The sequence below is a fragment of the Papaver somniferum genome, chromosome 1 (assembly GCF_003573695.1).
Source record: "Papaver somniferum cultivar HN1 chromosome 1, ASM357369v1, whole genome shotgun sequence".
Taxonomy (NCBI): Eukaryota; Viridiplantae; Streptophyta; class Magnoliopsida; order Ranunculales; family Papaveraceae; genus Papaver; species Papaver somniferum.
Window position 1 is genome coordinate 209,073,039 of NC_039358.1, and position 25,134 is coordinate 209,098,172.

Here is a 25,134-nt window from a genome sequence, read left to right on the forward strand (position 1 = left end):
GATGCTAATAGTAAGTGAAAACGGATAATGTCATCCTATAAGAATGTTTCAATGATTGAAATAGAGTTTAGAACTATTGGATTATGAACATAGTATGCATTCTTGCATGTATGTGATCCATGACCAGAACTATAGTATGCATCGTATGCATACTTGTAGTTGTGGAATTTCGGGTACCAAGTACACATACCGGTACACATGCTTGCGTAATGTATAGGTCCGGGAGTTTTTGTTGGGTTTTGGATGTGTACTAAGGTATGCGTACCTGTTCACATACTGGCGAACCCAAATTCAGACCGGCTACTTAGGTATGCGTACCCGTATGCGTACTTGAGTGGTTAAAGTTCTAAAATCGGTTGGCTCATGAACTAATACATTTATATATTAAGGAATGCATTATTTGCAAACCATGGCTATAATGTTCATGAATTGATTCGAGTGAATCAAAACGATTTTGCTTCAATTGTGTTCTTGTATACTGTTAGAGCATTGCTCGGTCGAACTCGCAACCGTTGCTATCTCAAGCTTGTTTGTCAAATTTAGTTGTCAAAACTATATGTCTTGATTTCTAGTCTACTTATATCTCAGTTTCGGACTAGGATAGTTAAGTGTAGTTGAGCTCCAGACTCCGCGGCGATCATCTTACGAAGACGAAGAACTACTCAAGGAACCAGTTGAACTTCATCCGACTAAAAGGTATGTGGAGACTTGAACTTATATATCACTCAAAAGTCTATCTATTTTATCTCCTACTCTTGAGACAAAAGTCGTATAAGTATGATAGTTTTCATACATACACATTTGCTATTTCAAGACGAGTTTATCTCGCCTATCTATTTCTCAAAATATGTGTTGGTAAGCTTTCGCTTCAACCATTTTCATCTTTACCCGTGACGAAAGTCATGATGACGTTTCAATCTCTTGAAAATTGCTTTGATGACGATAGTTGTGAATAACGACTATTATAACATTATAGAAGAATGTTTCAATGATTGAAATGTAGAGTTGAGATTATGTAAACATTTATGGATATAAGCACATATAGTGTGTCCGCACATTAGTGTATAAATCCATGTACCGGAAACCAAGTGTGTGCATATGTGTGCATACAAAATTGGTAAAGGAGACAGGTTGGGTATGCGTACCGTACGCGTACTGGCGGAACTTTTCCTCCCGGAAAATTCTGCTGAGTTTGGAAACCAAAAACCAACTCAATCCGGTTGCTAAGGTACGCATACCCGTACGCGTACCCAAGCTGGTTCTTTTCTCAAATCGGTAGTTCATGAACTTAAACAATAAATTATAAGTAATGCAGTCTTTGCAAACCATGGCTATATTGTTCATGAATTGGTTCAAATGAATCAAACCGATTTTGTTTCAATTGTGTCTATGTATAAAGACCTAAGCAATTGCACAACTCTTCAATTAGTTCTTTTGAAGTCATTTGAACTAGTTGTGAAGAAGATGAATACGGTTAGTATGAAAGTGCTCTTATGGCTAACCATTGGTTAACTATTTGTGAACCGACTAAGTGTACACATTTAGGTATGGTTACTCAAACCTAAATGAAATATTTTTCATTTGTGTATGACAAGCTAAGTTTCGATCCAACGGTTGAAAGATATTAGCTTGTATCTAATCAGGTTTTCATCCAACGGTGAATATTGAATGCTTTGTTACTAATCTAACATTGATTGCAAACCCTGATTTGAAAACTATATAAAGGAGAACTCTATCAACTAGAAAAACTAATCACCACACCTCCTGTATGATACTAGTTGGTTTAGCTAGAGTCGATTCTCCTTTAACCTTAGGTTTATTCTCGAGACCCTGTAGGTTAACGACTTAAAGACTTCATTGGGATTGTGAAGCCAGACGAAACTACTTCTCTTGTAGTTGAGCGATCTGATCTTGCCATTTTCTATCGTACGAGTTCAATTGAAAGATTTGCTTGAGATTATATCTCCGATATGGGAAGATAAAAAGAAATCACAAACATCTTCATCTCATCGTTTGTGATTCCGCAATATCTTGTTTCGCTACCATACGATTAAGATTATTGTGAGGTGATTGATAATTCTAGGCTATACTTCGGGAATATAAGTCCGGGTTATTGATTAGTTCCCGTTCACCTTGATCTTATCAAAAGACGGAACAAAACTCGTAGGTTTATCTGTGGGAGACAAATTTATCTATTACCGTAGACTTTTCTGTGTGATACAGATTTGTTTATTCAAGTCTTCGACTTTGGGTCGTAGCAACTCTTGGTTGTGGGTGAGATCAGCTAAGGGAATCAAGTGTGTAGCATCCTGCTGGGGTCAGAGACGTAAGGAGCGCAATTGTACCTTAAATCAGTGTGAGATTGATTGGGGTTCAACTACAGTCTAGACCGAAGTTAGTTTGTAGTAGGCTAGTGTCTGAAGCGGCTTAATACAATGTGGTGTTCAATCTGGACTAGGTCCCGAGGTTTTTCTGTATTTGCGATTTCCTCATTAACAAAACTTCTGGTGTCTATGTTATTTCTATTCCATATTATATTTTGTTATATAATTGAAATATCACAGGTTGTGCGTTGTATTGATCAATTGTGAAATCCAACCTTTGATTGTTGATTGGAAATTGATTGATCCTTGGATATTGGTCTTTGGTACCATCTAAGTCTATATATATTGTATTTAATAAAGACTCGCAGATTTCTATTTGCTTGAGTATAGATTAAATCAAGAGATCGAGATATTAACTCCTTGATATACTTTTTATTAAGATTGAGTCTGACTGTCTAGTTGATTCTCTTAAAAGTATATTAGAGTTAGTCCATACTGATTGCTAATCAAAATATTGGGTGAGGTTGTTAGACCCTCATATACTTCTATGAGAATATAGCAATTGAAAAACTCTATAACTAGTTTCATTTGAGTCATTTCAACTAGTTGTGGTTAAGATGGATAAGGTTGATATGAGAGTGTTCATATAGCTAACCTCGGTTAACTACTGTTGATCCAACATGTGTACACGTTTAGGTACGGTTAATCAAATCTAAATGAGGGTACATTTCATTTGTGTATAACAAGCTAAGTTCTATCTAACGGTTGAAAGATATTAGCTTGAGCCTAATCAGGTTTTCATCTAACGGTGAATATTCAATGCTTCGTTACCAAGGTAACTTAGATTGCAAACCCTGATTTGAAAACTATATAAGGGAGAACTCTAGCAACTGGGAACTTAATCCCCACACCTCATGTGTGATATAGTTGCGACTAGAGTCGATTCTCCTTTAACCTTAGGTTTTTCCCGAAACCATGTAGGTTAACGACTTAAAGACTTCATTGGGATTATGAAGCCAGAGCCAACTATTTTCTCTGTAGTTGAGTGTTCCGATCTTGCCCTGTTCTATCGTATTGAGTACTATCTTCTCTAAGATTTGCTCGAGATTGATTCTCCGATAGGAAAGATAAAAAGTAGTCACAAACATCTTCGTCTCATCGTTTGTGATTCTACAATATCTTGTTTCGCTACCATACGATTAATATTATTCTGAGGTGATTGATAATACTAAGCTGTTCTTCGGGAATATAAGTCTGGTTTATCAATTGGTTCCTGTGCACCTTGATTTATCAAAAGACGGAACAAAACTCGTAGGTTTTTCTGTACGAGACAGATTTATCTATTCCAATAGACTCTTTTGTGTGACACAGATTTTTTTTATCAAGTCTTCGACTTTGGGTCGTAGCAACTCTTGGTTGTGGGTGAGATCAGCTAAGGGAATCAAGTGCGTAGAATCCTGCTGGGGTTCAGAGACGTAAGGAGCGCAACTGTACCTTGATCAGTGTGAGATTGATTAGGGATCAACTAGATTCCAGTCCGAAGTTCATTGGTAGTAGGCTAGTGTCCGTCGCAGCTTAATACAGTGTGGTGTTCAAAGCTGGATTAGGTCCTGGGGTTTTTCTGCATTTGCGGTTTTCCTCGTTAACAAAATTCTGGTGTCTGTGTTGTTTCTTTTCCGCATTATATTTTGTTATATAATAGAAATATCACAGGTTGTACGTTAAGATCAATCAATTAGATAATCCAACCTTTGGTTGTTGATATAAATTGATTGACACTTGAACATTGGTATTTGGTACCGTTCAAGTTGTTTCACATAATAATCAGGCTCGCGGATTTCTATCCATTTGATTTGCTGATGACATTGTGAAACAGAGATATAAAACTCATTGATAAACTTTTCTCTAGATTGAGTCTGACTGCCTAGTTGATTCTCTTGAAAGTATATTGGAGTTTGTTTATTCAGATTGTCGAACGAAATATTGGGTGTGGTTGTTAGTAATGTAATGTATCCTTATTTTTGACTTGAGAATAAGGATTACATAAATGGTGCCCAAGTCCTATAAATTATGGTAGTAATTTCTCATTAGTCTATTTTGAGCAAGTAAATATTTTGTTGTTAAGATAGATAATGGATCATGAACCGTGGAGACTTTTTCAAAGTTTCTTTAAGGTTAGTTATCCTATAAGTCTATTTATGTTCATTTGTAATCAAAATCGTTCTTCACGTTTTTATTTTTGAAAGATACAGTCTCATGGCACCTATAACTAGAGGTATCACAAAAAGGGATGCAGTAGAAGCTGTCAATGTGTATCTTTGTGAAGGAATCCAGTCCTCAGGGATGAAAAAGGTGAAGGAAACGATTAGTGATCAGGTTCTTCCTCTAACTGCCTATTGTCTATTTGTCATTATGATAATAACTTTAAGGCTATGGTGAAAGATTTCATCAAGAAAATAAATGATTTAAAATCTCAAATAATTTTATCTTTAGAAGAAATATTTCACTATGAACAAATATTGTCTCTTACAAAGAACACTTTGCGTGGACTGAAAAGAGAACTTAGTGAGTTAACTGATATTTTTGAAGATTTGGAAGAACTAAATGATCATATTATCAATAGTTTTTTCAATAATGAGAAGGAATTCTCTGTAGATGCCCTGAGAAAGCTCTACAATGCCTAGGAAACTTCTTATGAGAATTTATTCTTGTGTTTTTAAGAAGGATAACTAGGGTTTGGAATAGCCATTATTGTGAGTACACATAGCTATTGCCAACGTTTTCATCTTGCAATGCCTTTAGATTTATTTATTTAAATTCTAAGTTATTTGGAAGATGATTTTTGTAGTATTAATCTTTATGGTTTTATATATTGCAAATTGTTATGGGATATGTTGTTTACGTCCGTGAACCTTGACTGTCCCATATTTTTTCAAAAGTTAACTCTATTATATGTCGGTATGAAAGTATTGATAAAAGATAAAATGAACTTTTGACTGCAAGAGTGAAGCCTATTATGTCATTATGCAAATATTGATGGAAGATAGGATAAACTTTTGTTTACAAAGATTAAGTCTATTATATGTCATTGTGAAAATAGTGATGAAAAATATAATGAATCTTTGATTATTCCGCAGTATTGGTCTTTCCCTGATCCACATCTTTGTGTATGTACTGTGTGGCTCCACAAGTTCTCTTATGTTGAGCATGACCAATTGAGTTGATCATTTTCCTTGTGGTTAATTCAATTAAGATTTTTGGATACAAATTCATGTTTCATGTGATTTGTTAATGTCCAAAGAAGTCCTTCTTTTCTTGTAAAAGTAAGGTCACTCTTGTTGTTCTTTCGGGAATGACATTTTATGGGGGAGAGTTCTTAATTGAGCTTGTGCTTAATTTCCAAATCTTTGTGGGGAGTGTGGCTGTGGAATATTGTAGGAGTTATCTTGTATCTTTATAAACTCCTTGATGAATACACTAAGTTTCGAGTATGTGAATTCATCGAAACAAATTGGTATGTTGTTCTCTTTTGGTCATGAAGTATCTCTATGAAAATTTCATGAGGATTCCACTAGTTTTCGTACCTTTGTCAATTTATATTGACAAAAGGGTGGAGAATTAATATGTAGTTCACACTAAAAATATGGTTTACGGATCATTATGTAAGGGGGAGTGGTTTTCATTGTGAGATGAAGTATTGACTAAGGGGGAGCGATGCATATCACCATAGTATTGTTTTCAAAGTTGTGATACAATTGAACTTTGATGATGTGTAATAATACTATGACACTGTATAACAATGATTGAGAGCAACTGTTTTCTCATTGTTATAGATACGAATCTTCAACAACTATGATGCTGAGTTGAACACCTTTAGAATCATTGGAGTACTTGGAAGTGACGAAGATTTCGAGTAATGTTGAAGAACCAAGGAGATAAAGCATTTGGATGAGAAGCTACAAAAGTTTATTTATTTTGTAATCCATATGTATTGATAGTTTTGTCACTAAAATTGACAAAGGGGGAGATTGTTAGAGCATTGCTCGGTCGAACTCACAAGCGTTTTTATCTCAAGCTTGTTTGTCAATGTTAGTGATAAAAACTATAAGTCTTGATTTCTAGTCTACTTATAGTGATGTCTCGGACTTCGATAGATTGTGTAGTTGAGCATTAGAATACATGGCGTTCATCAATTGAAGACGAAGAACTACTAAGAAGAGCTTGTGGAACTTCATCAACAAAAGGTATGTGGAGACTAAAACTCATCTATCACTTGGAAAGTCTATTTCTACTCTATCTCCTATATTGAGACAAAAGTCGTATTACTATATAATATTCGATTATACACATTTGAGATTTCGAGCTGAGTTTAACTCGCTTACATATTTCTCGAAATATGTGTTGGTAAGCTTTCGCTTCAACCAAGTTCATCTTATATTCTTGACGAAATTCAAAAGATGATCATGTGAAAATCGCCGAGTAGCATCTTACATGGTTTGTGTGATAAAATCATTTGGTGTAGACTTGGAATGTTTCGTTATGATTATTTCAATAACTTGAAAATTGCTTTGACGCTAATAGTAAGTGAAAACGACTATTGTCATCCTCTAAAAATGTTCCAATGATTGAAATAGAGTTTAGCACTATTGGATTATGAACATAGTATGCATTCTTGCATGTATGTGATACATGACCGGAACTATAGTATGCATACCCGTATGCGTACTTGTAGTTGTGGAATTTCGGGTACCAAGTACAGATACCGGTACACATACTTGTGTAAGGTATAGGTCCAGGAGTTTCTGCTGGGTTTTGGAAGTGTACTAAGGTACACGTACCTGTTCCCATACCGGCGAACCCAAACTCAGACCGACTACTTAGGTATGCGTACCCTTATGCATACTTGAGTGGTTAAAGTTCTAAAATCGTCTGGCTCATGAACTAATACATTTATATATTAAGGAATGCATTCTTTGCAAACGACAACTATAATTTTCATGAATTGATTCGAGTGAATCAAACCGATTTTACTTCAATTGTGTTCTTGTATACTTTTATGAGAATGTAACAATTGGACAACTCTATAACTAGTTTCATTTGAGTCATTTGAACTAGTTGTGGTTAAGATGAATAAGGTTGATATGAGAGTGCTCATATAACTAACCTCGATTAATTACTGTTGAGCCAACATGGTGTACACGTTTAGGTACGGTTGCTCAAACCTAAATGAGGGTACATTTCATTTGTGTATAACAAGCTAAGTTCGATCTAACGGTTGAAAGATATTAGCTTGAGCCTAATCAGGTGTTCATCTAACGGTCAATATTGAATTCTTTGTTATTGAGGAAACTTAGATTGCAAACCCTGATTTGAAAACTATATAAGGGAAAAGTTTAGCAACTGGGAAACCTAATCCCCACACCTCCTGTGTGATACTAGTTGCGACTAGAGTCGATTCTCCTTTAACCTTAGGTTTTCACGAAACCCTGTAGGTTAATGACTTAAAGACTTTATTGGGATTGTGAAGCCAGACCCAACTATTTTCTCTGTAGTTGCGTGTTATGATCTTGCCATGTTCTATCGTATTGAGTACTATATTCTCTAAGATTTGCTCGAGATTGATTCTCCGATAGGCAAGATAAAAAGTAGTCACAAACATCTTCGTCTCATCGTTTGTGATTCAACAATATCTTGTTTTGCTACCATACAATTAAGATTATTGTGAGGTGATTGATAATACTAGGTTGTTCTTCGGGAATATAAGACCGGTTTATCAATTGGTTCCTGTGCACCTTGATTTATCAAAAGACGGAACAAAACTCATAGGTATTTCTGTGGGAGACAGATTTATCTATTCCAATAGACTTTTCTGTGTGAGACAAATTTGTTTATCAAGTCTTTGACTTTGGGTCGTAGCAACTCTTGGTTGTGGGTGAGATCAGCTGAGGGAATCAAGTGCGTAGAATCCTGCTGGGGTTCAGAGACGTAAGGAGCGCAAATGTACCTTGATCAGTGTGAGATTGATTAGGGATCAACTACATTCCAGTCTGAAGTTCATTGGTAGTAGGCTAGTGTCTGTAGCGCCTTAATTAATACAGTGTGGTGTTCAAAGCTGGACTAAGTCCCGAGGTTTTTCTGCATTTGCAGTTTTCCTCGTTAACAAAATTCTGGTGTCTGTGTTATTTCTTTTCCACATTATATTTTGTTGTATGATAGAAATATCACAGGTTGTGCGTTTAGATCAATCAATTAGATAATCCGATCTTTGGTTGTTGATATAAATTGATTGACACTTAAATATTGGTCTTTGGTACCGTTCAAGTGGCTTCACATAATAATCAGGCTCGCGGATTTCTATCTGTTTGATTTGATGATTACATTGTGAAACAAAGAATAAAACTCTTTGATATACTTTTCTCTAGATTGAGTCTGACTGTCTAGTTGATTCTCTTGAAAGTATATTGGAGTTTGTCTATTCAGATTGCCGAAAGAGATATTGTTGTTAGACCCCCGTTTTTTCAAAGGATACTATTCTGTAAGTTCAGATTCAGGTCTTCAACTGGGCTCATTCAGATGGTGGTTTTAATCTAGACAACATTATCGATAATCGGGACATTCATACTTTATTTCTATTCTTTGGGCATATGTTGCTTGAGGAATATCTCCAACTTGATTTGTTTTTGTTGTATCTCTTGAGCTTGTTTGCTAACCTTTGGTGGATGCTTTAAAAATATTGTTAATCTCTACCGATTAAAAAAAGTAATTTCATTGTTCTCTAGATTTAATGAGATTAAATCCGTTTTAAACCATAGCTAGTAAGTAGTAAGTTCTCCAAGCAAGCAAGAACCAACTAGGTGTATTAGCCTCTCTACAACTCAAACCACTGCGCTAGTCAATTTGGTAATGTCCGGATATACTAATTAAGAAGCAAAAAGGCCATAAGTTAGGTTGGAAACAAAGTTTGGGAATGAATTCTAGAAGTGAGAAAGTATCGCTCTGACTTTTGGAATTTATAGAAGCACTTCTGCTTCTCGTATCTGTTAGAGCATAGTTCGGTCAAACTCACAAGTGTTGCTATCTCAAGTATGTTGTCAAATTTAGTTGATCAAAACTATATCTTGATTTCTAGTCTACATTTTAGTCATGTCTCGGACTAGGTTAGAAGTGTGTAGTTAAGTACCATACTTCACTGCGTTCACCATTTGAAGACGGAGATCAATTGAAGACTTTGTAGGATTTCATCGACAAAAGGTATGTGAAGACTGAACCATTCCTATTTACTAAAGTATCCACAATTTTATCTATGAGATTAAGTCGTATGACTAAGTAGACTTTAAATTATAGCACAATAGAAATTTCGAGCCAAGTTTATCTTGTTGAATATTTTTCTCTAAATTTGAATTAAGCTATAAGTCAATCATCTACTTGATGAATTTTGTTAAGAGCAATTCATTGTTTATGAACTAGATTATGATTCAAGTTAATTTTATTGAAGTGTACTTCAACTTGTTTGAAGGCTTAATATTCTAACTCGCCGCCGTACTTGGATATACCCAAACTAATCGGGGGCTAGGTAATATGACAAATTATGGTCATTTGAAAGTAAAATCCCAAACCCCTTCCATATATCTTTAGCAATACCTAATCTGCCCCCTAACTAATTAATATTAATCTATTGAATTAGTTAAGTTAACAATGTTAGATTAAATTTGCTAACCGAACATTTTGATTATTGATTTTGTTAGATTTAATTTATGAATCTTGTTAAAAAAAATTGGAATTTTTTTGGTTTTTATCGTAACGAAAAATCGTCATGATAGTCATCCGACAAGCATGCCGACTAGTCAAAAATATAAAAGAAACTGTCATGTTAAGTGAAACAATACCATAACTGTTGCGAACTTAAAGCAACATAAATTCGCAACTGACATCCGCAACAACTACATTTATGTTGCGAATCTGAGTTGCTATATCTTGAATTTGGTTAGTGCTAACATAAATCAACTTTCAAACCTAATATGCTTCTTGAAGAACAAAATAAAGTAACTGATTGAGTATATGACATCAATTACTAGCTATCTCATTCTCTCGACGAATTAATCAACGATTTTTTTCATTTAAAAATAATGAAATATAGAGAAGAAGAAAAGACTTGATCATTAGGTTGATGAAGAAAGGGAAACAAGTGATTAAGGTTTTGCGTTTGGATTATTAGGGGAACTCCCGCTCTCACGTCTACATGTGTGACTAGTTGTGACCATTGTGTTGTGGCCTGTTTTTGTGAAACTTACGAGAGTAATATGTTTATAAATTTTATCATTATATAAGTTTACATTTCTTCCATATTTCAATTTTAATTTATAATGTAAGGAAATTTAATAATCAACCATGAATTTTCGATTCACGATTCAACAAATAATTTGATATTTAAAATTGAAAAACGATTTGTTCCGTGATTTATGATTTCACGATCTTGCTTTGGACCATGCCAATGTAAGTGCTATTTGGTGTGAGTTAGTTAAGACCAGTCGGCCGTCCACTTACTAAAATGAGATTTTTAGCCAATCATCTGATTCTTTTGGCCGGATATTTTAGTTATGCAGGGATAAATAGTCAATTCTCGACTTACAAACTCCTCAAAACTATTGAAAAGTAACATTTTCCCACAAATCTCTTTATACGTGTGTTTTCAAAACAAGATCCTAAAAACAACGTCGGGCTTCAAAGTCTTTGAATTGGAACTGAACCTTAGCTGCTAATGGCTATGTCTTGTGTGAATGTGCGTTGACAATTCTTTTTAGGCCCCACAAAAATAATACGATCGCCATTGTCCACGTATGTAATTAATTAGTGAATGCTAATTGGTGATTTTGAGCTCCTAACAAGATTGAAAGGACATTTTAACTAAAGCTTATCTCAACTCTCAGTCATCATCTCATTCTTATTCAAGAAAATGGCACCTCGATTGAGGCCTTACGTCTTGTTAAAGGTCCTCATAGCTGATGATATATCTGGATTGGATTGAAACAGCAACATGGGGCGGTGGCGCAGTTGGCTAGCGCGTAGGTCTCATAGCTATATCGAGTAATCCTGAGGTCGAGAGTTCGAGCCTCTCTCGCCCCATATTTTTTTTCCCTTTTAAATGCTAACATTTGGCTTAGCTTAGCTGATGCGTTGGCGCTTTTTTTTTTAAGTGTAAAATCGTAAAGACTTGAACCAGCAGTGTGATATATATATTGCATATCCGAGAGAAGCACTTCAATTTTTTGATCTATATGGGGACGTTTTTTGAAGGGGGCATGGGGACAAATAATACGTTTACACATATATTTGATATTAATTAATTCTCATGAATTATGGTTCGTTTTCTAAAATATCAACACCAATTAAAAAAATAAATCTTTTTTTTAAAAATACACTTTTTTTATATTTTTGTAAACATGATTCATTAATATTAAAGATATTTGTCAACATATCATTTGTCCCGCATGCTCCATCAAAAATTTACTCATGACGAATAATACATCAACACACTTTGTACAATCAATGGGGCCGTCTCTACTCATTTTTCCTTCTTTATATTGTACTGTACAGTATTTTAGAATAATTGACATGAACGGCTCTTCAATCTATTCCCTCCCTTTCCTTTAATAGCTTGTTCAATAATGGCCCGCTAATCTATTATGTACCAAAGAAAAGAGGGACATAGGATCTTTGGAAGTTCATCCATGTCTTATCAACTCTAAATATCCATGTCTTAAATATCACAAAAATTAACTGTAATGAGCATGCTGTGTGTTATGCCCCGTATTGTACTTAAGTATGCAAAATTCGTATTATCAAATCGTATCAGGCGAGACGGCACTTTTTAAACGTCTCATAGTCATAGCTATGGTAAGTTGTGTTTCCTTCATTTTAATCTTTGATGGAGCCACTGAAACTAAATAAGTAGGGGGGAGATGCAACATAGCATGGGCATCCTTCATTATTAGAGTGGTCACTTACAAACTCCCAACAACACCTTTCTACTGAGAAGTCAGAAGTGGAGTTCAATTCGCACCATCTCTCTCGCATACACTGTAGAATTTGAAGTTGAAAGGAGATGTCGATTTATATGTCTGGGCATGCATTTTATGGTCGGCCTTACCAATCAATGGAAAAATCAAATACGCATGATGTAATGTGAACATCCAGCTATATGTTGACACATGTCGAAAGGTGTTTAGTCAAATTGCGAAGCTCGACCGATGAATCATTAGAAAACATGTGGATTTGCCTACCCAATATTTGCATGGAGTGAGCATTATTATGTGAGGTGGTTAAGTGGTCTAATTTGAAATTTGATGAGATTTAATATAAGTTGATTGACATTGGTGGAGGCCACAATTTCTCATCTTTAATCAATTCAATCCTTTCTGAAGAGAAAAAAGAAAATAAAGAATTAATGCTGGTTGAGCGTGCATCTTGATATGCTTCTTTTTGTCTTGTGTCTCTTTCTGTTTCTTTTAGGTAGAATTTTCTTTTTCTTTTTTATTTAATAATTTATAGTTTAATGAAATTATGAGCGTATATTGAAAAAAGAAAATAAATGTCAATCAAAATAGTTTTTTTTTTAAATTAAATTTGAATACTAGTATAGAATTTGTACCGACTACTAAAGAAGAGAAAAGAAGAGAATGAGAATTATGCTTGTGAATGCAAAGGACGGCCGAAGAGTCTGCATTCCATTCTTCTGATAATTCTTTGGCAATTATATGTTGTGTCGCTGTAACCATCATTATCTAAAAATGGTCCAAAGAAATTACGTGAGAGCTATACAAATAGGAGTTTTAAAGCCCCAACATCACCTTTTTATAGAGTTAGAAACTTAGAAGTAGGTAGTTCTAGATTGATGATTAATTCGTAGATTTGTACCCACAGAAATAATTCTCAATGGATGATGTTGGCAAGGTTTATGAGCTGAATAACCCATTTCTTTTATTAAGATCATAAACAAATTACAACGATTTCCCAGTGCATACTGTCACCCTGGATTTACAATACAAACGGAACTAAGCAAGGGCAAGTGAGGGCTGTTTTAACTGTTAATTGGTTTTCAAAGCTTAATTATGCATACTTTCTATGCAAAACCCCTATTCATATTGTATATCAATAATATTTTGTTTTCCGTTCCTAGTGTCAATCCTACGCCACTTTACATGCACTTGCATACCATGTTACAGGCAAGGAAGTAAAAACATAGATAAACAGTTACTCTTTTATATTCTTCATCCAACTAATTTTTGCAGTACCGAGCTAAGTATCTAACAACTTTTGTTTCCTTCATATTTCCTCACTTTTTGATGATGGTTGCACCAACACTTAACACCATTAGATATAAGCAATCTTCTCATCTACTCTCCCACCCATTAGACATTTGTAGCGCGTAACTTAAAAAATATAGTTTAGTGCATGATGAAGAATCCAGTTATAGAGATGTGTTGATGAAGGGTCATGGCTGTGATGGAAAAGGAATATTGTTTGGAGTTTAAGTAGAGAAACATACACTGTATTAGCAGTCAGCCGTCATTGTTTAAACTTTGTATATACGAAAAACATGGAACAAAATGGAAAAAAACAATAGATTTATCAACTAATAAACCAGATTAATGACTTAATTAAAGAAAAAATTAGTAAAGGAAGAAAAAAGAAATTAAAGGTCCCCTCAGAGCCAATTAGGGTCATTCTAACCATGTGCTATCATGTGGTGGTTGGTCCTCTTGGTGGGCCCACTAACCCACTTCTCCAACCCCTCCTTTAATCCTAAAAATACAGCCTTCATACCCAAGTTTCATATTCTCCTCCTCCTCCTCATCCTCACCTCACCTTTCTTCATCATCATCTCCTCTAGAGAGACTCCAATCCTTAGTTTCATATCCCCTTCTCAAAATTTTGGCAAGATTTGTAGAGAAAAACAAGGGTGTTTTAATTGATACTTTGTGTCAGAAACTGGTTTTAATTTTACCTTTTGTCTCTCTGACAATAGGACCCAATTGTGTCCGAAGAAAATCTCTGCTCTGACAAGTACCATAATTCTAAGTCATTCCTCTCTCTCTTAATCACGTATATATATATAACTCATCATCAAGTGTAGGAGCTTCAAGAACCCTAAACATACCTTATATGTGTATGTTATAGGGATCCATATATATCTCTTGTTGCTTTCTCTTTTTCATTTTATTTTTTGAGACTCAAAGTAGTCTAATATTTTTGATTGAATTGTCGTGATGATGAATCAACAAAGCATGAGTTTGTCTTTAAACCGGAATTCTTCTTCGCGCAAATTTGCTATTCGTTTTGTAAGGGCTTTAACCAGAATAAAAATGGCCACACCGATTGTATCATCAGTCCAGAGTCGGAAAAAATGTAGCCGGAGAATTAAGTGTGCAGCTGATACATCCATGGCAGCAACTATTGGGTCTAGAAGAGCTTGGGGTCGTGCTATCCTTTTGAAACATCGAAACCAAGTTAGAAAACGTGTTTTGATGAGGCAAAAAGTTGTTGGTAATAATAAGGAGAATAAAACTAGGAAGATTAAGGTGATGAATAAAGAGAAGAAGCAGATTAATAAAGCAAGGAAGATTGATCATATTAAGGGGGTTCAGGGATCTGTAAACCGAGCTAATAAACTCCGAAAACTTGTTCCAGGAGGAGATGCCATGGATTTTTGTAGCTTATTGGAAGAAACTGCTCACTATATTAAGTCTCTTAATACGCAGGTACAGCTTATGCAGAAAATCGCTGACATCTACGAAACTTGATGGATCCTTTTTATTCTTACATCACAAATCTATACAAACATACCAACTTCAACGATGCGAAAAAGAAAGAAAGAAAAGGATCAGAAACAATATAAATCAAGAGTGTGACCATGGCCGGCCGTGGTGGTAAGTGATAATCATCAAAGTTTATAAACAACTACTACTTTACATGCACATATATATGTTATATATAATAATTTAATAACAGTCCTATATATGCGAGCTATAGAAGAAAATTAAGGTTTGGTTGTAAATTAGACAGAGAGCTAGAGAGACGTATATTGATATATAGATTTGTCGAAAACATATATACTGTTCTTGGGTGTGGACAATTACATATGTACATAGGTAATATAACCTGTTTGATGAAAACAATGCATACTGTTTGTTGAATTTTGTTATTGAGATCTACTCTCGTAGTCATCATCTTTCAGTAGTTCTCTGTTGCAGGGTGTTTTACTTATGGTTCCCACTTCTCAAGATATTATTGTCTGACCAGTATATATATCTTGATGAAAATCTAAGGCTGATGAGGATACTATATGTCTAGTTGCTACGTTCGTTGCATTGATTATTGCATAATTAATCAGCTAATGACTACCACATCTGTTCGTATTCCAGATCGAATCCGGATGTCGTGTGATATTTTCAGATACAGATGCGGGTCCGTTTACTCTCTTAACTAATGTCGTATTAGCAAAGAAAATACCGTAGATAACCACCAAAATATAAATGGTGATTGGTTATAGTGTCAGTCAGGTCCTACTAACATGCACTTAAAAAAATGGGTTTTCCTTTAGTTTGGAAAACTAGAGCCCTAGGTAGCTAGTTAGCTATATATATCTTGGGGTTAGTACTGTAACTGATCATATACACATAACTATGCTAGATCCGTGAAGCAATTCATCAATCATTTGTTTGCTTGTTAGGAGTGTAATGTTAGAAATAATCATACGACCATTTGTCTTGTGCAAGAATTATGGATTGATATACACATACGCGACAAGTTGCAAAAAAGAACAAAAGCACACAGTATCATGGTGATAGAATAGCTAATCTAGATTTGTCCATAGATTCATATCAGAATCATGGTGATAGAATTCACAAGCCGATAAGCAGTGCCTTTGAAATTTGCATAGTGTACCGCAATACTGCATTTACTATGCTAGTTAGCTAGCTAGCTGTCGTTAGTGAAGGGATATTTCATAAATATAACCACGTCAAAGGGTATGGTCATAGCTGGTGAAGATCTCTCTAGCTACTTAGTTAAGGCTTGGTATAACCAGCTATTATCAGTTTGGTAGCACTTCCATTTTAAGAGAAAGACAAGCACATGGATAATTGATAATTTTGGATATACAAGTATGTAATGCAGGAACTCCCTCTGTTTTTGTTGTAAGCTTAGAATATAGTGTTGCGTCTATGACAATAAAACACTCAAGAAAGATGTTAGAATAAAAAGATTAATTTCTGTAAGGTAAATAAACACTCAATTGGACTGCAAACAGAGGACAGAGTCACGTGTTCAACACGCTGTCCTTAACACGATATTTGACCGGTACGCCTCAAGAATGAGTGATGCCTATACCCTGTGGTCAAGTTCGTATCCAGGATAAAACTGCCCGTTGCGAGCACTGTTAGCATTACAGTACTTGCCCACTCTTACGACCTCAACAGCGATTGTGCATGGAATGAAAAATAAAGGACCACACAGGGGGAGAAGACGAAAAGAAGAGGATAGTAGCTCTTCTGAACACAAAACGAAATGAGAGAAAGTGATCGCTTTATATAGGGGAGAATAGAGAGAGGTCTCATAAACGCGCATTAAAACAATTTCAATTAATTCAGATTTTTTCCAACGGTTTTAAACGTTCATGCATCACTTAATATCGATTTGAAACGTTCATGCGTCATTATGTTTGATATAAAACGTTCATGCAAATTTAAGTTTGATATAAAACGTTCATGCATAAACATAATGTTTCCCAAAGAATTATTTTGTTTCAAATATTAATTCGATAATGCAAAAGAAATTTTGCCAAAAAATATAAGTCCACACCCGCACGGACGGACGGCGGCGGCGTGCTTCGTTGCGAAGCAACGCGCGTGTGTGAAAATGTGTGATTGCACCAACTAGCCCATTGCCTAAGTCCTCTCCCTCGCACAAAAGTGCTAATGACCCAAGGGCCACTCTAATATCAAAAAATTCAATACTTATGGAGAGGTATCATCTTTAGTTTTCCCTATGTGGGACTAAAGGTTCATTCACAAATAGTGAAAATGAGCTACTGTCCTTAGTGACCAATAGATCCTAAGTTCCAAACACACCAAGACCAAAAAAAAAACCAAATTATTGTATAAATTCATTTTCTCTGACATATAGTTATACTTGCCCATCTTCGAATCGAACTAGAACTACGAACTTTTGTAGCCAGAGTTCACATTATGCCCATATACATATCATCCATGCACAGTACCGATAGTTAGTTACGTTTTTGCATTTTTTTCAATATGGTAGTCTTATATTTTTCGAAATGTTCTCATTTTTTATTGGAGTAGAGAGTTTTGTAAGAGGAACATGTCACTAAAATATTAATTTCAAATTCATTTTCGTTTGGGTTTTATAGAAAACATGACGAAAACATATCGTAATAATGTCAATATAACCATGTCATTGGATCCTGCCCAACGAGTAGTAATACATTTAATTGAATTCCATTCACGCGCCGCGCCTTTAATGTGACTCTTTCCTAGACTTTGAGTTCTAAAGGCCCTCCTGTTATAGCATCATTCGTGAAAACTCGCTACGCTCATTTGGCATGGCATTGATATTGTCATCTCAATTTGTTATTTTATTTAAGGCAGTTTGATCAGACTTTACCTGATCAAGTTTCTTCATTTGCATGAAAAATTATTTCGAGAAAGAGACAACCAAGGAAAACTAAACGATACCAGTCAAACACCAAAAATCTGAAGCACATTTATGTACAGTATGTAGTAGTCAACCTTTACATTTTGGGCTTGAATATATAGATCCGTCGTTGGCCGGTCACCGTGAATGGTCTACAGGGATGTCCAAATGTATTATCCCATTGGATCCATACAATAATGTTTGTTCTTGCATTTAAAGGAGTAAAAAAAAGTTCAAAGAGACTTTGGAATATATGCATCGTTCATGGCGAATTTAATGCAAAATAAAAATAAAAAATAAAAAAACCCCTTCTACAACGTGGCTTGATTGGGGTATACCCAAACTAATTGGGGTATACCCAATAGGACAAAATCTGGTCATTATGAAGTAAAATCAGGCCACCCATTAACCTTATATTTTCTAAATGGCTAAAATGCCCCCATAATGATTAATACTAATTTAATTAAAATGATTAGATTAGTTAAATTAGTTAGAATAGTTAGTTGATTTATAAGTTGAGTTTTAGAAAAATTTAGAGAGAGAAGTAGAATGAAGTAGTAGAGGAAGTTTTGGGGGGTAAAAGTTAGGGTTTTTGAGAATTTGTGATATGAGTGATTCAAATCCTGATTTTGAAGTGGGGGAGTCTTCTAACTTTCCTCCTACAGATGAGTACTTGTATGATGATCTACCAGACCATGATCAAATGGATTACATGCATGACCCTCACTTTTGTTTTCCTCAAACTCATGATGGGCATGGAAGTGATGAATATCTTGAGCCAAACGTGGAATCCAATGACCAAGAAGAAGAGAATGGTGCTACAAGTAATCAGGTAGACAACATACGTGGTGAAGATTGTGATTTTTCCATGCAAATGATGGATTTTGATTTTGTTTTTCACTTTTGCTGCACATGGTCGGCAGGTTCGACAATTGTCGATCATGCCGACTGACTACACCGGCGTGGTGTGTATTTCAACAACGTGCCGTCTTTTCATGAGAAGTATTCGTGTCGGCAGGGTAGAAAATTTAAACCATGTCGGCTTTCAGTTTTACAACACAGGAGATCGTTACTTGAAAATGCTTAAGCCGGCATTTTAATCTTTTTGAACCCTGCCGACTCTAGTCTAGTCGGCACTGTTAAATTTTTCTTCCATGCCGACTATTTGTGGTCGACAGGGTTATATATGTCGACCTTGCCGACTTTGGTAATACATATCAACTAACTTTTGATGTTTTGTAGATTGTTGCATTGGTACCGATGACGGATCAACCTCAAGATCAGAAAATTAGGGGTCCTGATACTTCCGCACGTTACGCTAATGATTTGGAATGGGAGGATAAAAATGACGCGGTCAAATGGATTATTGAGAAAGAAAAAGAGAAGATCTGCGTTCTATTGAAAAACACCCAACAAAAATCTACACGGTTTGAAATGGTATGCGAGTGTTATGGGTCGCCAGACGAAAGTCACAAGAGAAAGGGTTATGTGTATGATGAGAAGACGACTAGGGTGTACAAGACGAAGTCAAAGAAGTGTTGATGCCTATTCAAGATTATTTTTTGGAGTAACAAAGAAACCGACAACATGTGAAGAATGAGTAGAGTTGATGTTGGTTGGCATAACCATAAAGATCCGGAAACTCTTGTTGGGCATTATCAAGTTGCCAAGTTGAAACCGCACGAGTTCGAACAACTAAGAACAAGTTGGGGAATTAAACCAAGCAAGCTCCTTAGTAAGTTCAAGAGGGACGACCCGGATAATCTTTCTCCATTATCTACAATTTATACTACCAAGGAAACTATTAAAAAAATTGAATGGGATGGAAGAAAGGTGATGGAAGAATCACAATGGTTAATACACAAATACAACTACACGGCGAGACATCATGAGTCATCGGAGGGGAAGGTGGATCGTATTTTTCTTGCGCATCCCGATATGATTCAATTGACGCGTTGCTTTTACCAAGTCTTGTTCATGGACTGTACTTATAAGACGAATAGGTACAACATGCCTTTGTTGAACATTGTTGGACAAACCTCGGATAAGCAATCGTTCACGGTGGCATGGTGTTTTATGGATCGTGAGAAGGATGATAGCTATACTTGGGCATTGAAAACTTTGAAGCTTCTCTACCACGAAGACGAGACTCCCGGGGTTATAGTCACCGACAATGAGCAAGCAATAATGAACGCCGTGAGGATAGTCTTTCCCAATGAACAAAATTTCCTTTGCACTTGGCATATACAATGCAATATTAGAAAGAATCGTAGAAGTCATATCCAAAAACCGAATGCAAAGAAAGGAACTAAACGTGAAAAAGAGGAAGATGAACGTCTTATCAAACTAACTAAAGAGGAGCGAGAGAAGGAGAAAGAGAAAGAAGACGAAGAATGGAAAGAAGGTGAGATCAAGTTTGGGTTATTCATGAAAGCGTGGGATAAGGTGGTTTGGTCGATGAGTGTTTCAAGATATGAGATAAACTTGAAGGAGTTCGAGGAAGATTGGGGGACTAATTACCCCAAAGTAGTGGAATATTGCAAGAAACAATGGTTGAGGCCACACAAAGAGAGGTTTGTGTATGCTTTTACTTACAACTATAAACATTTTAAACTTGAATCCACAAGTATGGTAGAGCAAGCTCATGGGAGACTAAAATGTCTACTTTTCAAAAGTCAAAATGGGATTGTGACGGTGCAACATGCTATCCATGAGTACACTAATAATGATATCAACAAGATAAAAAAAACAATTCCAAGAAAGTAGCTTCCGGAAGTTGTGGGAGTTTAAGGAGGATAATTGGATGCTTGTTGGTATACATTGCAACGTCTCGCATTAGGCAATACGTTTTATGATGAAATATCTCGCTTTGTTTAAAAAGTATAAAAAGTATGACGACCTGAGCACTCCTTGTAAGTGTAGGATAATGAAGGCTATCGGACTTCCATGTCGTCATATGCTTGGTAGGTATAAAACTCCCATTCCTCTTGATGATATCGATCCTTATTGGAAGCATTTATCTTTCAAATCGGCTCCAAGAGAAGATCCCGGTGAAGAGTTTGGCGACATGGAACTTGGGAGAATAATCCTTGAAAAGTACCCCAAGTTGAATAGGTTGGACAAACAAACTATGAAGCACAAGTTGATGCCGATTAGGGCTGCACATGGGCGGGTATGGGTGGGTATAAGCTAAAACCAACCTCGCACCCACAGACTGCGGGTTTTTTTTTCATAACCAACCCCGCACCCACAAACAACGGGCGGGTTTTGTTACCCGCCCGCTACGGGTTGGGCGGGTATGGGTTTAAACGGGTTTAAACCCGCTTTATATTCAAGTATTTAGAGTAACTTCTATTCTCCTTGATTAAGTGAGGAAAAAAATCCAAAACCCCCAAAATATTCATATCTAGGAAGTTCACAGATGAAGATTAAGTGTTGAATCTGTTGATTTTTCGATTGTTGTCGATTTCTGGTAGGCCTTTTTGATATTATATTTAAATGCAAAATGGTCCCCGGCAGCGGCGCCAAAAACTTGGTGGACCCGGGAACGTGTATAAAATTAAAGCGCAATGAAACGCGGGCCTACAGTAATACCGCAAGTGCACGGTCGTCGGTTGTAGCTCGTGCAAGTACGGGTCGATCCACAGAGACTGGGTGTGTTTTGTAGTGTTTAGCTATTTTGGGTTCTAGTTGCTATTGTTGGGCTTTGGGTACCAATGGATTTTGGTAACCAATGGGTTATGATTGTGCTTTGGGCCTTTGAGTTCTTTGGGAATGAACTGGGCTTTAGCTTTAGCCTATCAGTACACTAGGCTTTTGGATATAACTGTGGACTGGGCTTAACAGCTCACTTGTGAACTGGGCTTGGTCTCTGAATTAGGCTTTTGCCTTAAACCTGAATTGGATTGGGCCTTTAATTGAGTTCAGGCTTTTGGATTAAGCCCACAGTTGAATGAATTGGGCTTCAGTTTGTACAAACAATGAACAGTGGGCTTCAACTTTTGGTTCAAACCTGGGCTTGGTCTTGAACTGAGAACTGAGCTTGGGCTTTGATTTAGCTAGGCCTTTGGGGCAGCAGCAGACAGGGAAAAGGCAGCAGCAGTGGAGCAGCAGCAGGAAGAGGAAGGAAAGCAATGCAGCAGCAGCAGGAAGAGGAAGGAAAGCAATGCAGCAGCAGCACAAGCAATGGAAGGGAGGCAGCAAGCCAAGGGAAGAAAACAGGGCAAAACAAGGCAATGAAGAAAGAAGAGATGGCAGTGAAGTAATGGTGGCACTAAGCCAAGGTAACAGTGGCAATGAGGCACAAAGGCAGTTAACAGGAAACAATGGAAGGTGACAGACAGCACAAAAGCAAGGGAAACTACAAGCAATGAACAATGGAACCAAGGCCTAAGCCAAGGGCAGGGGAGATAGGAAGCTAACAAAGCAAAGCTAAGGCATTCATCTAGAGTGGGAAGAGAACCAGCTTGCTCACAGTCACTAGTGAGCACTAGTTTCTCCCCACTGCTCAATCAACTCAATGCACTGAGATTTCTAGCCTAACATTCCACTAAACTAACATTACATGGAACACAAACATCAACAGGAACAACACACATTAACATGACACATGTAAACAACATTTAACAGGAACAACACATCTCTTGATTATAGCACATGTAAACAACATCAACATTAACAGCACACATTTAACAGGAATTGATTGGAAACTGAAATTGAATATTAACAGAACAAAGTTCTGGACACTGGCTAGTCCAGCATCAAACCTCACAGTAACAGTTAACAATGGATAAAACAAGAGCAAAATATGAATAGCACAAAGATTGGAGAGAAAAAACATTAACAGAACATAGTTCTGGACACTGGCTATTCCAACATGAGTCTTTACATCACACCCACAGTCCCAATTTATACCCACAGACCCCATTTCCCCAAAATACAAAATTAGGGTTCTTCACCCAAATCCCAAAATCAAACAACACAGAAATTAGGTATTTGATTCTACCTAATTTGATAGTACAATTTGAACCCATGTTTCTCTCTATTCGTCTCCAGGCTTTTCCTAACAGAAATTAGGGTTTTCTATAAAAATCCCCAAAAACCTAATTTGGACAGTTGAAATTAGGGTTTCGAATTTCACTCACCAAACATGTGATTTGACACTTCAATCGTCGACCCATTATTTTCCTTGTTCACCTGCTCCATCCCATGCTTCAATTGCATCTTTCCAACTCGTCCTATTTTATTGATTTCTTCCCTAGGTTTTTAGAGAGAAATTAGGGGAGAAAACTATATAATAGAAGGCTAGAACAAGGGGGTAATGATGGAGAAAGATAGGGGTGATGATGGTGGAGGTGTGGTGGTGGCAGTGGAGTTGAAGAAGGTGGTGGCGTACATGGTGGTTGCAGAGCTCTCTGCACATGGTCTGTGAAGGAGAAGGTGAAATCGATGTTTTGGGAGAAGGGTGCGTTTGGGTAGCTGGTATAGGGTTTGGTGCTCCAGTGTGTGGCGTCTTCATCAAATTTTGATGTTTTGTGACTCTGAGCTGCGGGATGCGAAGATGGTTGGTAGATCTAACAATGAGATAAGAGACGAATCGATGCAACCGTTGGATTTTGAAACACAACGAAGTCAACGGTGTTAGATGATGTTAGGTACTGTAGTGTTAAGCGGAAGTATCGAGATTTGATGCGCAGGCAAAGGAGCGACCGTAGGATCTAAATGTGATCTAATCTGAAGGCTTGGAATTTAAGCGCTGTGGTGTTTGGCAGAGACTTCAGATTTTGATGCTCTATGAATGAGCGACCGTAGGATGATGAGTTGGATCCAATCTAACGGTTGAGAATGGAGGCGGGTATGGATATAGAAAATGGGTTTGGGTAAGGGTTTTGGGCCTTGGGTATGCCAAGCCCATATCTTCTTTAAGAACAATTCTTCCTTCTTGAGCCCATTCCTAACTTTTTGGTCTTGTGCTCCATTCTTTGCGGCTTCCTCGTGTAATTTCTTCCGGCTTTTCACCACTCTTCAGCTCTTTTCCGCTCCGCAAGTCATCCAGACTTTATTTATTACCTAAAAATGCAAAATTAAGTAAGAAAAATATTTATTCTTGAAAACAATGAAAATACAGAATATGGGATAAAATGTAGAATTAATGCACAAAAGATGAGTTAAATGCCAAAAAAAAGGGATAAATAAATACAATATTTGGCACTCATCAATTTCTGGTGAAGGTTCGAAGTTGTTGTTGTCGATTTCTGGTGAAGATTTCTGGTAATTGTCGATCGTAGGTGAAGAAGAAAAACTGAGGAGGAAGAAGAGGAAAGGCCGAACAGAGAGAAGAGTGTAGAAAGTGAATGAGGGTTATCAGTTATCCTATCTACTAGTATTAGGGTTTCATAATGGACGACTAGGATTAGTTTTATCTAATGATATATAATCTGCGGGTTTTTTGGGCGGGTATGGGCGGGTATTAGCTTAAACCAACCTCGCACCCACAGACAGCGTTTTTTTTTTTTCATAACCAACCCCGCACCCACAACGGGCGGGTATGGATTAAAAACCCACGGATTTAGCGGGTACGGGTGGGTTTGGGTATCATGGGCGGGTCTTGTGCAGCCCTAATGCCGATTGTTTATCATTTTATGGAAGAACTTCAAGAACCGGCGAAACAAGATCCTAACGGTAGACCACCTACCACAAAGACGAGGGCGGAAGAAAGGGAACAAATTAAAGAGTATTTGAGTACAAAGTGCGATCAATCCGAAAGGGAACAAATTAAAGAATATTTGAGTACAAAGTGCGATAAATCCGAAAGGGAACAAATTAAAGAGTATTTGAGTACAAAGTGCGATCCATCCTAAAGAAAACAAATTAAAGAGCATTTGAGTACAAAGTGCGATCCATCCGGACATGTTTATACCGAGGCGCAATACAAGGAAGAGCCGGATAAAAAGAAAAGAGGTCGTCCGCGGAAAGAAACAACTACACCAACGGTTTCAAACTTGAAATCAAATAGCACTCCACTTCTTGAGAGTCAAGCAAGTGTGGAATTTGTTGGAAAGAAATGGGGTCGGCCAAGGAAGGATTCAACTACACCAAC

At 36.7% G+C, this 25,134-nt stretch overlaps 1 protein-coding gene and 1 non-coding gene across 2 annotated transcripts; both read left to right on the plus strand.

Annotated features, from left to right (window-relative positions):
• The first annotated feature begins 11,360 nt into the window (after window positions 1–11,360).
• Window positions 11,361–11,447, plus strand: TRNAM-CAU. The gene is given in 2 exon segments: window positions 11,361–11,398; window positions 11,412–11,447. It is a non-coding gene; the product is annotated as a tRNA-Met (tRNA).
• Window positions 11,448–14,150: 2,703 nt separating this feature from the next.
• LOC113314414 (transcription factor IBH1) lies at window positions 14,151–15,535 on the plus strand. Its single transcript, XM_026563215.1, has one exon. It carries the CDS (start codon window positions 14,591–14,593, stop codon window positions 15,122–15,124), a length of 534 nt encoding a protein of 177 aa, XP_026419000.1. The 5' UTR covers window positions 14,151–14,590; the 3' UTR covers window positions 15,125–15,535.
• Window positions 15,536–25,134: the final 9,599 nt, after the last annotated feature.

Bases quoted from the DNA above. Each gene is read 5' to 3' on its own strand.
- LOC113314414 (XM_026563215.1), top strand. From the start codon at position 14,591: ATGATGAATCAACAAAGCATGAGTTTGTCTTTAAACCGGAATTCTTCT.